This window comes from Canis lupus, chromosome 27 (assembly GCF_048164855.1).
Source record: "Canis lupus baileyi chromosome 27, mCanLup2.hap1, whole genome shotgun sequence".
Taxonomy (NCBI): domain Eukaryota; kingdom Metazoa; phylum Chordata; class Mammalia; order Carnivora; family Canidae; genus Canis; species Canis lupus.
The window spans coordinates 36310760-36328672 of NC_132864.1; the positions used below are offsets into that span (position 1 = coordinate 36310760).

The 17913-nt window shown below is 53.9% G+C and overlaps 1 protein-coding gene across 1 annotated transcript in view; it reads left to right on the plus strand.

Moving 5' to 3' along the window:
* Positions 1–17913, plus strand: part of BCR (BCR activator of RhoGEF and GTPase) — a 124400-nt gene that overhangs the window by 91259 nt on the left and 15228 nt on the right. The window contains exons 9-16 of the mRNA XM_072803402.1: positions 2292–2413; positions 3506–3674; positions 4223–4342; positions 5163–5238; positions 6630–6734; positions 7380–7454; positions 10960–11057; positions 12920–13051. Of these exons, the coding sequence (XP_072659503.1) occupies positions 2292–2413; positions 3506–3674; positions 4223–4342; positions 5163–5238; positions 6630–6734; positions 7380–7454; positions 10960–11057; positions 12920–13051 (897 nt within the window). The remainder of the gene's footprint in view (positions 1–2291; positions 2414–3505; positions 3675–4222; positions 4343–5162; positions 5239–6629; positions 6735–7379; positions 7455–10959; positions 11058–12919; positions 13052–17913) is intronic.

Consider the following 17913-nt stretch of genomic DNA (forward strand, 5'->3'; position numbering starts at 1 on the left):
GCACAGGCAAGAGTTTACTGGGAGGGAGTTCACTGTCACAGCACAAAACAGAGTCTGCCTATCAGAGCCTCCCAGTCTGAGCCCCAGGGGGCGTATGTGCTCCCCACAATCAGACATGTGTCCTCTCGACACAGCAGGGCAGGTGTGTGGGCTGCCACAAGCACCAGGATAACACTCAGTGGTCTTGTGGAGGATGAATGTGCCACTTCAGCAGAATGTGTGAGCAACAGGACCTTGCAGGGAGAGAGAGTGAGCTGGCTGAGGGGTGGAGGGTGGTCGCTGCTGGGACTCTGGGTGCTTCTGACCTGCTGGCAGAGGGGATGAGTCCACTGCTGAGCTGGATGGAGGGGGCCCTCTGCTGGTGGTAGCCAGAAGCTCAGCCCCTTTGTATGGAGGCAGGATCTGTGTCCCCTCACAGAAGGTCCCTTCTGCCCGCTGGGCTGGAGGACCCTCTGCTGTGTCCCTGCTGAAGAGGCATCTCTTCATTCCCCTGGGACTTCAGGGTCCCAGGAGCCTTCACAGACCTGCTCCCTGATGAGGACCCAGCAGTCAGGCTTGCCCTAGATTTTGCTCCAGGGTCTCCAGTTCTGTGTGGACGTTGCTCCAGGTGCACACACTTTCTTGCTTCCGTGGGTGCCAATGCCAGGTGGGCTGTCTGCCCATGGCAGGTGGGGAGAGGGTGAGTGACGATGAGTCATGGGCTCAGCACGCAGGCAGCCTTCCAGCCCTTCCACTTACACTCTCTCGTTTAAATCATTTGCTCTCTGGAGCCAGGGGCCAGCTGGCCTTTGTGAGCTGAGCTGAATGTGACAGTGACGTGTGGCCTTTGCACCTGGGAATGTTGGGGCTCAGCCCAGGATACTCTTGCTTTTGGGGTAGATCTCCTGGCTCCAGCTCTTGCAGAGAATATCGGAGAGTTCACGGAGGCAGAGGCTCCGTGAGAGGACTCTAAAACTGTAGGTGGCAGCAGAGCCAGGCGTGTGGGCCTACCAAGCAAATGGGGGGATGGAGATACCTCAAGCTGGGGAGATGCTGTGGATCTGTACCCACTCCAGTGCATGTACCTGATCCTCCAGGCCCTTCTCTGGCCATCACAGTGAGGAGTGGGGTATCACCCTTTCGGGGGGGCCTTCCCTGAAGCCAGGGTGGCTAGGTTCCCGCTAAGCATCTGGTCTCTTCCATGGGCTTGTGAGTTCCTACCGACAGAGACTGCTGAGTATCTTTGCTTGCTCACTCACTCTGCTGCCTGGGATTGGTGGAAAACCTCTCTGAGGCTCCCATTTCTCATCTGTGAAATGGGCATAAGGACCTGCCTACAGCATGTTGTGGGGATTACATCCGGTGATGAGGCCATGTGCTCCCACAGCACACCTGGAATGTGCACGGGGAAAGGGAACGTTCGCCACGTCAGCCTCTCATCTTGTCTGTGTCCTTGCCATGCCACAGCGTTGACCCTCATGAGGTGCCAGGCGCTCTTTTTCAGATGAATTACTGACTTACCTTGGTGTGCCATTCAGCAGCCCCTGGAGCTGGGTGAGCCAGTGGGAGTGTTCTGGTCTTTTAGATGAAGCACCTAGGTGCGGGGGCACATGGCTTGCTGGCAGACTAGTGCCTCCCATCCCCCTGTTCAGTCTAGATCCACAGGGTCCTTGGCAGGTCACCTCAGACCTAGGCTACAGGTATCCAGGCATCCTCTGTGAGCTGCTGCCCATCAGTGGGCACCGACCTGAGGAAGCCCAGAGCATGAGGTCCCAGCTGTGGGCCCCCCACCCGACCTCCTGCTGCTGTCTGAACTAAGCCCAGCTTGTTCCATGCCTGCTGGGCATCCCCTTTTTGGAGTTCTCTGGGCCTGCCTCCTCCCTGCTCACCAGGCTGCCCTGTCTATGCCTGGGGCTCCCAGCTCTTCTTGCTGTGGGCCTGTGTTGTGATAGTCCTTCTGTGAAAATGTCCCTCACATGGCTGGCCTCTTACCCATTTTGGGTCTCCAGTTGCTGCCCCACCCCACGGAGGCAGGGACTGCCCTGCTCATAGGAGTTTCCTGCCATCATTTTCCTGGCAGACCATTGACATAGCTGTAGCATCCTCCTCCCCAGCCTCCAAGCCAGTGGTTGGTACCCTGTCCACTCATCCTCCTCCACAGGCCAACCACCCAAGAAACTTTGCTGAACAGAGGAAAGTGTAGTGTGTGTGTTTGCTGAGACAGGGGGAGGCTAAAGCAGTGAAGGCCTGCCCACCCCACCCCACCCCCGCTGGCCTGCTACCCCAACTCGAGCCCTCGCTCCACCCCACAGCACCGGCAGCTGCTGAAGGACAGTTTCATGGTGGAGCTGGTGGAGGGGGCCCGCAAGCTGCGCCACGTCTTCCTGTTCACTGACCTGCTCCTCTGTACCAAGCTCAAGAAGCAGAGTGGAGGGTGAGTGACCACAGGGCACCCATCCCACTGTGTGGGGAGGATCTTGGGGCCAGTGGAGGGGAACAGGGATGGTTTCATAGATGAAAGAAACCTAGCTTTTTTTTTTTTTCCTTGTGCAGTGAGGCTGAAAAATTCGATAACTGTGTGGCCAGATCACTTTGAGTTACGTTGTTTCCAGCTGGCTATGATGCCAGGCTCAGGGTTAAAGGACAGGGTTAAACTCCTAGGGTGAACAACCTGGGGATGGTCTAGGTCAGGATCAGTGACTGCCCTGTCACCTCCTAGAGAGTGGAAGGGGAACCCCCTGATGGGGTACTATTGGGAGACTGTTACGTCATGACCCAGGAAGAGAAAGTGACAGTTCAGGGAGCTGCAGGGTCTGGTGAAGGCTGGCAAGTGAGCGAACAGGGGGTGGCATCACTAAACCATTCCTGTACTTGGTCTCCCCAGACCTGGTAAGAGCTACTAGATTATTCTCAGCCTAGGCTGCAACCCACCTCCCCCAACACACACACACGCGCGCGCGCACGTGCACACACACACTCTCCTTCTCCTCCTCCTCCTCTTGAAGATCAGACCACTCGTTGTACCAGCTGGAATGGAAGAAAGAAGTCATGTTGGGAAAAATTAGAACTGGGTTCTTTCCCCTTTTCTGCCATTACCGTACTGAGCAGGTTTAAACAGCCACCTCGGAAGAGAGCCTCAGTTTCCCCTTCTGAGGCAGTGGATTACCTGGTAGATCTGTAGCCTCTCAAACTCTACAGCTCTGGGGGTATCTGCAGCCCTGTCCGTGAGGCCCCTGCTGTGCTCCCATGTCAGGGAACCTGTGAGCCACTACCATCAACCCAGGATATGGTGGATCAGGCCTAAGTCACGCACGCAGAGTGTGCATTTCTAGGGGCTATCAGGGCTGAGGGCTGGGTCACCAGTGTCTGCCGATGGCCTTATGCCAGCCTGTCTCATGGACCACAAGCTAGGTTTTAAGGTCATGTAAACTGCAAGCCTCAAACTTAGGCTTTTCCAGCTCCTGAGAATGGTGATGTTTAGCAAAGGAAAACAGTCAGTGTGTTAATGTGCTGCTTCCTCACCCAGCAAAACCCAGCAGTATGACTGCAAGTGGTACATCCCCCTCACGGATCTCAGCTTCCAGACGGTGGATGAGTCAGAGGCGGCTCCCAACATCCCCCTGGTGCTGGACGAGGAGCTGGATGCCATGAAGATCAAGATATCCCAGATCAAGAATGATATCCAGAGAGAGAAGGTGAGACCAGTTGGGAAGGAGCAAGGCTAGGCTCTGCAGCCTGCGTGGCATCAACCCATCGCATATGAGTATCTGGGTACCTGACCCACTTCTGGCCTCTGGGACCGGCTGGGAGCCCTACGAGCCTGCTGTCAGGCCTGGAGCCAGCCATCCAGCACATGGGATGCAGGAGGTACCTGGCTACATTGATGGGCAGAGAGTCCCAAATAGGGGGATCAGCCCCTCTAGGTGTTCTGGACTGCCCTGGGCAGCTGCCTGGTTGTTTCTGGAAAGATTTACAAGACTTGAGGAACAGTGCCCAGCCAGAGCAGGCACCATGCCGTGGCCACAGGTAAAGTCGGTCCCCAGGAGATAGGGTTTCGGCTCAGGGCTGCCCAGCTGAGATGGGCTTAGCAGGACGGGCTCTTCCCCTCCCGCACCTGCTGGCCTCTGCACTACAAACCATGCAGGCTAAGGAAGGCTCTGGGAGCTGTGGGGATGAGACAGGCAGGAGGGGGTAGCCCTGGGCCCCCAGAATGAGAACATGACCATGTGGCCTCTCCCAACAGAGGGCAAACAAGGGCAGCAAGGCCATCGAGCGGCTGAAGAAGAAGCTGTCGGAGCAGGAGTCGCTGCTCCTGCTCATGTCCCCCAGCATGGCCTTCAGAGTACACAGCCGCAATGGCAAGGTGAGCACCTGCCGCAGTCCCGCTGCCTGTGTCCCCTGGCTCCTGTGCAGCCTCAACAACAGCAGCCCTTTTCCTCTGGGGTGCATTCACGTGCCAAGAGGGGCCGGTTTGGTGCAGCACATCTAGGCCCGTGTATTCCTCTAACCCGGGCTTCGGGTTGAAGCCCCCAAATTGACTGGTAGCTGGGAGATAGCAGGGTCTCCAACAAGTCTGAACAGGGAGGGGGGGTTCGCACGTTTGTGCAGACCCAGCCCTCGGTACAGGGATTCTGTCCAGGGACCTTGTGGGCCTGACAGGTACCTTCTCTCCTGATCTGGTTCCTGGTGCCGTCTGGAGCCCGGGCCTCTCCCTCTGTGGGCATCACACAGCTGTCAGTGTGCAGCCTAGAGGGGCAGCTGGTGGGTTCTGTGGGAGCCTTGTCTCTGAGACACAGCTCAGGGCTTGTGTGTTGGATGCAAGGTGGCCTGGGTGGCATCGGCCCTCACCTCTGCAGATCCCACCTGCTAACCTTCTCTGTGGCTCTAAGCCACAACGTGTCCTGCCCTGGCCTAGGCAGTCCAGGCAGGGGGCTAGTGCCAGAGGTGGAGCTGCACAGGGCACGGGATCTGTGGCCCAGAGCCCAGCTGGCGGGAAGGGTAGAGAGTGCCAGAAGCACAAGCCAAGCTGTGAGCACACTCAACCACCAGGCTCCTGCCGGCCCCTGGCACCAAGGTACATGTGCCCTGGAGGGGTGTACTGCAGGACTCCACGTGGACAGTGACAGGGAGCGGTGCCTGAGCCAGAGTGGAGGCAACCAGAGTGTATTCTCCTCGCCCCCCAGAGTTACACGTTCCTCATCTCATCTGACTATGAGCGTGCTGAGTGGAGGGAGAACATCCGAGAGCAGCAGAAGAAGTGTAAGTGGCATCTGCATGAGAGACCTGGAACTTCAGGGCTGGATATTCATCTCCTCCTGGGGTTTCAAGCCTTTTCTTTCTTCCCAAGGGGCTGGGCGGCAGTGCTCTTATCTGACTGAGATGCTATGTGGAACTCTGATTCAGAAAATGTATTGGACAGGAGCTCTTCCTGGGGCCCTGCCCTCTGTGCCCCTTTCCTAGGCCCTCCCCCACGTTCCTTATGCATCACTCCCACCTGCTTTCTGACCTTCTGTGAACTCTCCGTCTCTTGCAATGCCTTCCCTAAATTCCCCACCTGCCTCCTGAAACTCCCTATCGTGGCACTGACCTACCCCCCCCCGTAGTCCCCTGTGCCCTTGTCTGCCCCACCCAGGCTTTCCCCACCCCCCAGCAGGTGCTGATGCCAAAGGGGCCCTTGGCTGGACCTGTTTGGGCAGCCACATGGTGCTGGCCCCACTCCCTGCCCAAGGAGCCAGCACCTGATCACCCTTAGGAGAGGGTGCTCCCTCCTCTCTGGAATATTCCAGTCCCTGGGTGCTTCCCTCTCTTAGCAGTTGTCTCCTTCTCCTGAGCTCAGAGCTGCCCCTGGTCCTGTCTGACAGTCTTCAGACAGGTGGGCAGGCAGGCTCTGCTGAAAGTCCTGGGGTACAGCTGCTTGGGTCCCTCGTCTGCGCACCAGCTGTATGGTTCTAGATTCCTGAGCCATCCTGGCTCAGAGGTTCCGAGGTGCGCTGTGTGTGCCACTGTTCTGAGAGTGCCTGCAGAGAGAGCCAGGCGGGGAGCACTGTGTCCCAGCTCGGCTGGGAGCGCCTCACACGTCCACCCTGTCCTGAGCTCCTGTCCCCCCAGGTTTATCATCCTTCCCGTGCTGAGCCATTTCCCCCCTGCATCCTGGGGCACAGGGTCTTCCTGGCAGCGCTGATGGCTGATGCCTGCCACTCGCCCATGCTCATGTCCCGGGGTTCAGACCCCAACCATTTGCAGCATGGCAGCATCTATTCCCTGCTCAGTGCTGTAATGGAAGTAAGCCCCTTTTCCTTGCCTGGTGGAGAGACGAGTGCCCTCGTTAGCAAAGTGCAGGGCACGGCTATGGCGGGTCTCTGTGTGGGGATGCCCCACGGGAAAATGCTCCAGGTCACCCTCTCACAGTTGCCCTGTTCTCAGGTAGCAGGCCAGCTCTTGGATTTGCAAGCCTTGGCCAAGGCCACGCCTGCTTGGCCACTTACCAGCTCCTCCCTTGGGAGCAGGTCGCCACCTCCTGGCCACCACCACTCATCACTAGCGTGCGGGGAAGGTCCTGGGCAGGGCCATCAGAGGATACCCTCCAAGTGTCCCCACGGGTCCGAGGAGCCGTGCAGACTGGTTGATACGCCTGGGTTCTGCCCTCTCAGGTTTCAAAAGCTTCTCCCTAACATCTGTGGAGCTGCAGATGCTGACCAATTCGTGTGTCAAACTTCAGACCGTCCACAGCATTCCACTGACCATCAACAAAGAAGGTGGGCTGTCCTCCCAAGGGCTGCTGTCCCTTTCTGATGTCAGCACTGTGTTTGGGGCCATGAGGTTCTCGAAGGAATGTGTGTGCTGCTTAGGGCCTCTTGGCCTTCCCAGGAGTGGATGGGATGGGTCAGGGCTGGTCTGTCCCCAGCTACTGGGTGGTTGAGGAGACCCATAGCTTTGTGCTGGTCACACGACACATCTCAGACCCTCTGGGCTCTGGGTCTGGTCCCACTCCTCTGTGCCCTCAGCCAGCTGCCTCCCACCCACACCTTTGGTCATGGTGCATTTTGCGTTCATTCGCGCACACATTGTGTACACTCATTTCCACTCACAGGTATATATGCTTGTGCACATGCACACATATGCACAACATCCATATCACATGCCACTCCTCCCCTTTTCTGTCCTGGGAACCTTATTATGTTTCAGCTCAGTCATTGGTCTGCCCATGTTGTGAACCCAACTCAGATCCCAGGGTCCCTGAGACAGTGGATAGGTTTCTGGTTCGTGACATCACCCAGCCCCGTGCTGAGCAAATGGCAGTCACGTGGTGCTCCCCTGCAGATTGATGTTTGAAGCAGAGTGCATCACATGCCTCCCTCTCTCAGGAGCACAGATGCTCACCTCTTTGCTCTCTTGCACAGATGATGAATCTCCAGGGCTGTACGGGTTCTTGAATGTCATCGTCCATTCCGCCACCGGCTTTAAGCAGAGTTCAAGTAAGTGGCTGGTTTGGGGAGGAAGGTGGCAGGGCCCTGAGCTGGAAGCTGCAAGGAGCCAGGGTCATAGCTCAAATTATCATCAGATGCCTTCAACCCTTAACGCTGTGAGGTCCTGTGCAAGTTGACACCCAGCTCAGACTGTTGGGTGTATCTGGTCTCTGGACCAGACGTGTGAGTCGCTGAGTTGCCCCCTGCAGGCAGGTCTTGTAATTGCAGGCACTGGAGTCCGCTTCAGACAGGAAAATACAGTCTGGGTTCCAAGCTCCGGGCTGTGGGTAGCAGCGCCTTGACCCAGCCAGCAGAGTAGATCTGGCTGCTGACAGCTAAATGGATACCGTTTTCCTCCCACCCCTCTGAGGCAGGGAGCACCTCTCAGCTGCCCAAGGTCTCAGAGCAGTGGGGGCTGGTTGCATTGCAGTCCAGGGCAGCACATGCTCCATCCCCCAGGAGGCCACCTCCACGCAAGCCCTTGGGGCCCCTGTAGGAGGACACAGGTCAGTGTGCTGCTGACCTTTCCCACCGATGCTGCAAAACTGAACAAGACATCGCCAAGAAGCCAGCCTAGAAGACAATATTTACTAACCATATCTATATATGCAACATGGGACTTGTATTCAGTGCATTTAGAGAACTTTTAGAAACTCAGTGTGAAGGAGACAACCCAGTTTTTAAAAATGAGCAAAAGAGAGCGGCCCAGGTGGCTCAGCGGTTTAGCGCCGGCTTCAGCCCAGGGCCGGATCCTGGAGACTTGGGATCGAGTCCCACATCGGGCTCCCTGTGTGGAGCCTGCTTCTCCCTCTGCCTGTGTCTCTGCCTCTCTCTCTGTGTGTGTCTCTCATGAATAAATAAATAAAATCTTTTAAAAAAAAAAAAAAAAAAAGAGCAAAAGATTTGAATAGACACTTTACCAAAGAAATACAAGTAGCTAATTAGCACATGAAAAGATGCTTGTGGTTGTAGAGAAATGTAAATTAAAACCACAGTGAGATCCCACTTCATACCCCCCAGGATAGTGATAATCAAAAAGCTGCACAGTGGTGCTTGCTTTGGCAGCACATATACAAAAAGGTGCACAGTGACAAACGTCAGTGGGGATGTGGAGCAGTTGGAACCCTCAGACGCTCCGCCGGTGGGGATGTGAAATGGTTCTGGTTCGGCCACCCTGGAAGATAGTTACACAGTTTCTTTTTTTTTTTTTTCTTTTTTAAGATTTTATTTATTTATTTATTTATGAGAGACACAGGGAGAGAGACAGAGACACAGGCAGAGGGAGAAGCAGGCTCCATGCAGGGAACCTGATATGGGATTTGATCCTAGGACCCTGGGATCACGATCCGAGCCAAAGGCAAGTGCTCAACCACTGAGCTACCCAGGCACCCAGTTTCAGTTTCTTAAAAAGCTAAACACGCCCTTACCATGCGACCCAGCAGTCCTGCTTTTAAGTATTCACTCTAGAGAGATGAGAGCATGTTCACATAAAGATTTGGATGTGCATGATAAACACCCCATGTTCATTCACAGGACAGAGGGGCACTCAGCGTTAGAAAGGTACAGAGTCCTGATACAGGCATTCATTCACAGGGATGAATCTAAAAAGAATGATTCCTAACAAAAGACACCTGATTGAAAAGACTATATGTTGTATCATTCCACGTGTCTGAAATTTCTAGAAAAGGCAAAATTTGGAGACAGCCTGGCTGGGGTTCCTGGGGCTCAGGCTGGGAGAAGATTGACCACAGTTGAACCCAAGGGGTCTTTCTCGGAAGAGGGCAGTGTCCTGAAACAGTGGCACCACTGTGCATCACTCCCACCTGCTTTTCTGACTTGTTCAAACAAGTATTTAAGTTTACATCCTCAAAGGTATGACAGATAGATTGTACAATTTGCATATTATACCTCCATAAAATCGTCACCTAGAAATAATTGTTCCCCTGGGCACACCTGTCCACGTCCCCCTCACATAAATGCTAGAGTTTTGAGGGTTCTATATGGGCCTTCTTCCCTCACTGCCTATACTCCCTCCTTCCCACACCCAGAGACCTTTCCATCAACAGCACAGATGATGCCTGGCACTGCCTCTCCATCCCCACTTGGCTCTCCTGGCTCCGCTCTGTTACCTTTCCATCTGCGTCCTCAACATCCCATGGTCTGAACTCCACATCCCCAGAGTAAACCTAGCACTTGGGCTAGGTTTCTTCTCGTTTGTGTCCCTATGAGAAGTACCACCCTCTGCCCCATGGCAGGGTTAAAAAGCACTGTCTGGTCTACTGGCCACATCAGTAAGATGACATTCTCCATCAGTGGAGTTTCCTGGTCACCTCTGGCCATCTGCCCCATCCTTCATCCAGCCCCTGGCCATGGCCTCCTCCCTGGTCCCTACCCCTACTCCCCCTGCACCCCACAGTTCTCCAGCCCAGAGCTGCTTTCAGTGCCCTGGCCTGGCCTGCAGCACCCTTGGCCCCAACTACCTGGTAAACTCCCAACTACGCAGGTGGTAGTAGGCACCTCCCCCAACCCCCCCCCCTGTGTATGCATCATCCTTCAGGCGGTGATGGCACATTCACCTCTGTCCAGGTCACAGCCATAGGGCTCTGCTCACATAGAGGCTCTAGCCAGGGCTTGTCAAGGGAGCAAGTGAACACATACATGTTCTGAGAGGTGCTGGTTCGGCGGCACCGTGGGGCAGAATCATTGTGTGAGGTGCCGGGTCTTGTGCTGGCCTCTGGTGTATCATTTTATTTTAAAAAGAAAAGACTCTTTTGTTCTGATTTTGAAAATGTCAGGAAACAAGAATTCCTGTCCCCTTCAGGGGTCCTTCCAGCTGGACTAAGACTCAGATAGACATGAGACCAACTAACAGGAGAAAATTCCGTTTAATAGCATACACACAAGGGACGCCTGAGTGGCTCAGTGGTCAAGCATCCACCTTCAGTTTGGGTCGCGATCCCAGGGTCCTGGGATCAAGTCCCACATCAGGCTCCCCACAAAGAGCCTGCTTCTCCCTCTGCTGCTCTCTGTGTCTCTCGTGAATAAGTAAATAAAATCTTTTAAAAAAATAGCCTACCCACAGGGAATCCACATGGGCATGGAAATTACACAGCTAGTCAGGTAAAATGAGGTATACATGTCATTTTGAACTAAGGAGAAAGGGCCAGAAGTCTAGGGCTAAAGAGGAAAGGAATGCACATCACAGAACAATAGAACAGATGTCTGCCCTGCCATACAGATGGGCCATTTGGATAAAATTTGTATCTCTGCTCGTAACCTTTATTTTGGGAAAGACCCCCGCCCCCATCTAGATTCTTCTATATAGTTAAGAGAAGGGCAAGTTTCTCTACAGCCCATAGAGTCTTGACTGCCTTCAGCCCAGAATAATCTCATGTCACAGTGGCCCATCTTGGGGTAGCCTGCCCTGGGCCCCCTACACAAAAAAACCGTACTCTCAGATAATGCAGGTAACGTGGAAAAGCATGGTCACCATCCCTGTGTCTCCCTTCCGCAGATCTGTACTGCACCCTGGAGGTGGACTCCTTTGGTTATTTTGTGAATAAAGCCAAGACACGTGTTTACAGAGACACAGCTGAGCCCAACTGGAACGAGGTGAGTTACTACTGCCAGGCACATCTCTAATGCTGGCCCTGGCAGGCAGGCCAGGATCTTGTCGTGGGGAGAATCTGAATGTATAACCGCCATCCCAGCCAGCCTCCGCCTCCACCCCTACCCCTGCCCCCGCCTCCACTCCTGCCCCCCGGGGGCGGGAGCTCCCGGATAGCTTCCCCGCTGCAGGCGCCGCTGCCAGCATTCCACCAGCATTCCGGGAATCTCCTGGGAGGAGAGGGAGGCTAGTCCAAGAGATTTTATCTCTGTGTTCCTGAGAATCCAACCCTGCATCACAAAGAAACAGCCTATTTTGCTGGAGAAACTTAAAAAGGCTTTTTGTGCTGCCTTTGTTATTTTTTAGTGTTTACTTGGTAAGTTTCCATAGCGTTTTTTTCCTCGGAAGTTGGAATGAACCCTGTGGCCCTCTTGGTTTCTGAAAGCCCGGGGCTCTGCTAGCAAGGCCTAGGGTAGGGACCCTATTTGCCTGTCCCGGCTGTTGGGTTTGTATGGTTTGCTGCTCTGTTTTCCTTCACTGTGGAGAGCTGTTGTGTTAACTCACTTACCGTCTCGCCCTGAGATTTTGGGAGCAGTGGAATGACTACAGAGTGGCCAATATTGGTGAAGTCCCCAGATACGTGAGAATGCCATTTTCCGGTTTCTAGAGCAGCTGTGGCCCTCAAAGGCCTGATGCTTAAGGATATGGGTAGGGGCACACCACCCACTCCCCTACAAGAGCAGCAGCTCAGGCCCACCTGGCTGCCTAGTCCACCTTAGGTCGTGTGGTAGTTGGGTCGTGGGCCAGCACCCAGCTCTCCTTTCTTGACATGCACTGTTCTGATCATCAGACTCACTGCCTCAGTAGAACTGGGGCCTGGGGAGTCCACAGGATTGCCCAGTCATTATAGTTCTGGGTGTCACTGCAGAAAGGGTGGTGGCTGTGGTGACAAGGGAGCAGCACAACCAGATGGAGCCATTAAAGGCTTTGTAGAGAGCAAGAGGGCCTGACTGACAGGGAGGGGTTCTGGACACAGTGCAAAGGGTCTGGGTGCAAGCCAGCAGTGGAGGCTCAAGGAACCAAGGCACGGAGGCTCCCAGACCAGCAGATCACCTGGTGGCTGGCCTGGGTGTGCCTCTGGATCATCCAGGAGTGTTCCATGTTCTTTCACCTGTGCCCTTCCCAGCCCCATGCAGGCTCAGAAATCCCTCCTTTTTTTTCATCACCCTCTTTCCATTTCCCCACCATGAACCTGTGTCTGCAAAAGCACTGGTGTGAAATGCAGAATTTACTGAAGATATCCTGGGGTGATGGAGGAGAAAGCGAACACCACACATCCCACAGCAGACAACTCGAAAGCCTACGGGAGCAGTTCTTTCCTCTCCTATATCACCTCACTGGGTTGATTTTTTTTTTTTTTCTTTTCCAATAAGCTTATTGTTTAGAGCAGCTTTAGGTTCGCAGCTCTAGGTCCAGAGCAGAAAGGACAGAGATTTCCCATATACTCGCTGTCCCCGAACATGCACAGCCTCCCCCACCAATCAGTGATCCTATACGCTACATGATTATCACCTAAAGTCCATAGAATATCTGCATTTGTAAGCAGCACCCCTGAGCTTCTGATGCAGGTGGCATGGGGACTGCCCTTTGACATACTGATTTAGGGAGTTTGGATTACATGTGAGAGGCATTCAGAGCTTCCAGAAGCATCCACTGTCCACAATGGGATGCTCACAGGAAAGTAGCTTCTGAGGATCTTCGTCACGGAACAAAAGTGGAGAGGGTCTCCAGGTTCTTTCTGGGGCAGCAAGGAAGCCGTTGGACCTGTCTACTAATGAGGGGCTTTCCTTTTTTCTTGGGGCTTCAGGAATTTGAGATCGAGCTAGAAGGCTCCCAGACCTTGAGGATACTGTGCTATGAAAAATGTTACAACAAAACGAAGATCACCAAGGAAGATGGCGAAAGCACAGACAGGATCATGGGGAAGGGCCAGGTCCAGGTGAGGCTGCCACCCTCCTCTGTCCCCCCACCTCCGACACACCCTCGTACACCTGCCCCTGGACCCCTCCCACACCTCCTCCTGATGCTCCAAGTTCTTTCCCCAGTTCACCTTCTGGGATACTGAAATGGCCTGGCTCCAGGGGTTGGGGGCACATACTCTGGACTTGGCGAGGGGACTTTCACAGGGCTTTCCTGCCCCTCTCTGTGTTTGAGTATCTGTTATGCCCCATCTTGTCCCCAAAGGAAGTTCAACTAGACTTGTTCTTGCAGCAGGGGCCTCAGTTCCTCCATGGCTTGTAGTCTGTTGCCTCACCTGTGCAATTTTGCGCCCCACTCTGGGAAGGCCCTGATAGCCATGTGCCCTACAGGCATCTTACCAGACCCAGCTGAGCGGGCTCCTCCCCGGGGGTGGGCACTGGCTGCTCTCTGACCCTCAAACCCACTGGTAAAGACTCCAGCAGGAGTGGCTGTGGATTCCAGGTAGCCAAGAGAGTAGGCCACTCTCCACCAAGGCCCACCTCCCTCCCTCCCCTGAGGGCAGGAAGTCAAATCCTTTCCTACTGAAACACTGAGCTGCAGGGTTGAAGGAAAGGAGGGTGACTCACTCCTGTGTAATTTTATCTTAATGGGATAGTGGGGAGCCACATGCTCATCTTTCAAATGAGCAAGGCCTCACTTAGGGGGGCTTCAGACCCCCCTCTCTGTTTTGCCAGATTCTCAGGTCTTAGTTCCCAGGTTTACACGGCTGCCTGTTTTCCCACCCTGGAAGCTTATTTGGGAATTCAGTGGCTCAGGGCCTCCAGGGACCCATTCCCACCCTGTACCTTGAGACCAAGTCTAAAAGTAAAAATGCTTCTCTGACCACCTTGTACCTGCTTCCCCTCAGCAGACACCACCCAGAAAGCGGGAGGACACACCCACCATACAAAGATTGGCCTGAGGGGAGTGTGTGTGTGAAGCTGATGAAATCCTACACCCCACACCCTCCCAGGAGAACAGGCCCAGGGCCTTTAGCCACCCCCACAGACTGGACCTGGGGCTGGACTCTCCCAAGGTCCAGGGTAGGACCTGCCTGGGGTAACACTCAAGCGAACCCACATTGGGGTACACATGGGGATCAGTGGGGCAGCCTTGCCCAGCCTAAGGAAAACAGGATTCTTAGCCCCTCTCTTGGATGGTATAACCCTGGGCGCAGGGGTTCCTGAGCAGACCAGGTTCAGCCACTCGCCACTGATAAAATCCAAAGGCAGAGAGACCAAAGGTGGTAAGACAAGAAAGGGGTTTATTTCAGTGAGGCCACCACCAGGAAGACAGTGGGCTAGCGTCTCAAAGACTGACTCCAAAGTGCTAAAAATACTTGTAGGTTTATAGAAGGAAAGTGTGGGACAAAGGTCAGTGGGTGCCTGCAAGTGGGCAGTAAAGGTTAGGCGAAACATTGTCCTGGGGTCAGTCACATGGGGGTCTTGCTGAGTTCAGAGCAATCTTCACTAGTTGAGGAGGCAGCCTTAGTTCTCATCATAGGATGCTTTGCCTGCAGGATCTTTTGCCTGAGTTAAGAGATGAGCTGGAAAGAACATAATCAATGAGGAAGTGTGGACCGAGATCGAAATGGAGGTGGTTGAAATCCTCTTTCAATGGGCATGGTCTGTGAAGGCCAGCTGCTGGTTCAGGGCCACTCAGGAGATATCCTGCACCAGGGTCCTACCTGCGGTTTACAAGCCTGATACACTGTTGAGCCAGTAGTAGGGTCTTGGTGGTGGAAGAAGCAGAAATGCAAGCCAGTGCCTTTCAGTTGTTGCACTTTTGGGGTCCTATTCAGGGATGCTTGACAAATCAGGTCGCTTCCCCAGCCAGGGTCATGCCCATGAGCTGGGCGTGGGTCCCACCTTGACAGATACGTGTGCCCACTGCGAAGTTAGGGTGATGTCTAGGGGGTGACTCACACGCTCAGTGTAAACACTCACCACTGTGCAGCTCACATGCGTTGACTCCCCAGTGTCCTTGAGACCCAACCCCGTACTTCCACATAGAAGCTGTTCACCTTGGCTTGATAGAGAATCCCGTGGGTTGAGTCAGCCACTTCAAGGGGCTCTTCTGCTCTTAATGGACACTGAGGTGTTTTCCAGATCTTGCTGTTCCATAAGCATACTGGTGCTGGACATCTTCAAGGACTGACACGTTTGAGCAGCTACTGGGCGATAGTAATAGACATGTTTGGGCCCTTTGAGTTTTCAGTTCTCTGCTCTGCTGTTCGACAACTAATGTGTTCCCAGTGCTCCCCCACCCTCCTCCCTCTCCATGTTTGCATCTGCCCCCAGCCCGGGGTCCCTCTTACACACCCACACCCTGACTCCAGTCTTGCAGAGAGCCCCAAGGCAGGCTAAGGATACAGATGGATGGTGTCTGGCTCCTTTTTTCAGTCCCTCACATAAGACTAAGGGGAGGCTCAGATTCCACCAACTTTTGACTCAAATCATCCAGATCCTCCAATGCTAGAGTCCTGGGGGTGGTGAGATTTGAACCAGGGCCCTGAGCACTGTCATTAGGTAATCAGGGGGTCTCAGTGGAGAAGAGAAAAGAACAGATACTCATCCTCTTCTTTTATTGTATCAATCTCTCTTTGGAAGCCCTTTGCCATGATACTACTATATATAAACAAAATATTCCTTTTTTTTTTTTTTTAAGATTTTATTTCTTTATTCACAAGAGCCAGAGAGAGGCAGAGACATAGGCTGAGGGAGAAGCAGGCTCCCTATGGGCAGCCTGATGCAGGACTGGATCCCAGGATCCCAGGATCATGAACTGAGCCAAGGCAGACGCTCAACCACTGAGCCACCCAGGCACCCCACAAAATATTCCTTTATGAACACAACTGTGCTCTCAGACGCACTAGGGGTGCCAGGTGAGCACCCTGCCCTGTCTTGGCAAAGAAGAGAGCGGTTGAATTGTGGGGGCTGATGTGGGGCATCACACCAAACTCTGGCTGTTCTCTGCCCCTTTCTGCCCTCTGACCCCAGTCTGTGCTTCCCCATGCAGGCGCTCTGAACGGGGCTCCTTTGCAAAGTCTCCCTTGCTGTTCCTTTTAGTAAGATAAGATAGGACGGGGTGGAGGACATGGACTATGTTTTTTTTTTTTTTTTTTTTTTAAGATCTTTTTTATTTATTCATGAGAGACACAGAGAGAGAGAGAGAGGCAGAGACACAGGCAGAGGGAGAAGCATGCAGGAGCCCAAAATGGGGATCCCAGGGATCCAGGATCAGGCCCTGGGCTGAAGGTGACGCTAAACTGCTGAGCCACCTGGGCTGCCCATGAACTCTGTTTAAAAAAAAAAAAAAATTTATACATGACCTCGTTACAACATCAAGGTTGACTGTATTCAGTGGGAGAGAGGTATAGGGCCCACCAGAGTGGCCTTTTGCAGCAGGAGAGAGATGGAGCCCAATTCTGAATAGAACAAGGAGAGAGGGAATTTATAGCCAAGGAGCAGGATCCAGGGAAATCATCAGTTGGAAGGTACTAAAAAGAAAGGTCTGGAGTAAGGGGAGATTCTGGCTAAACCCACCTAACGGGCTCCTTGCTGAAAGCAGGCCAGGCAATCAGACATCACCAGGGGTGGTGGGGGGTGAGGAGTCTGGTCAGGTGTCAGAGTCATCAGCTCTCAAGAATATCAAAGAGTGGTTTTTGCTAAAATTGGGCTCTTGGGGACATTCCCAAGAATGAGGTCTGGTTGGAAAACAACCAGAAGAGCCTGATTCGTGTGGCCAGAGGGAGGCTCTTTCCACTCCCTCAGCCCCACTGCCCCTCCTGTGAGCTGGGGCAAGTCATCACTGCCCGGATAAACGTATTTCCTCGCATGCAAACTGGGGCCAGGGCTATGGAGCCAAGTGTGGGGGTCTTCAGTGCCACTGCTGCTATTATTACTCATTGTGGTCGGTGTTAGTGGAGATGGCGGGATCTGGCTCCACCCCCTCCCTGTCTGCTTCCATGGAGTTGCTGAGTGAGTGGGAAGCATGGCCCCTGAGCCATCATTAGCCAGGAAGGAATCCCAGCATGACACAAGGTCCGTTTGTGACTCACACAGAGTAGGCAGTGGCTGGCCCAGTCCCCGGAGACCCCCATTCCCAGCGGAGTTTGTTTTCGAACTGGCATTCCCAGGAGGAAGAAGGAAGGAAGTCAGAGGAGGAGTGGTGATGGCCCCCTATGACCTCAGCCAGGCCTCTTTCTGCCTCCCCCAACCCCCACAGATACTGTTTTCTGTGTGGGGCACACCTAGGGGAGGGTATCCATGATTTTGGGGATACAGCCTTTCCAAGTGTATATTATTTCCCAATAATATTAGGCTTCTTCCAAGTATGCCATGTGCAAGGGATATAGAGCCCTGCCCATCCTGTTGCTGGGGTCAAGGTGGGGGGTGATGAGAATAGCATGGCCTTCCCCCACAAGCGCCCCCCACAAGCGCCTCCCATACCCTCAGTATGTACATTGACTCATAAGTTGAGTATAAAGCCCATCCTATGAGGTGGGGAAGGTGCAGCACCACAGGAGTGTCCAAGGGGGGCCAGGGAAAAGTCCACAGCTGACCAGGAAGGCAGAGGCTGGGCAGGCCCCTCTGAGGGGCCAGGGACGGGAGTGAAGGCTCCAGCAAAGCTCCTCACACACCTGACAGGGCAGAAGGTGTCAGTCATCTGGGGAGCTAGATCCCAACTTCCCAGGGTTGGTGTCCTAGATCAGTCTATGTTTGCTCACCTACATGGTGCTGATAAGCTAAGAGTTCAGGAGCCATCCATCGGAGTCTCAAGTTTCAGCCCTCACTCTTCAGATGACTTGTCAGATCCCTACTTCCCCTCTGCAACAATGGA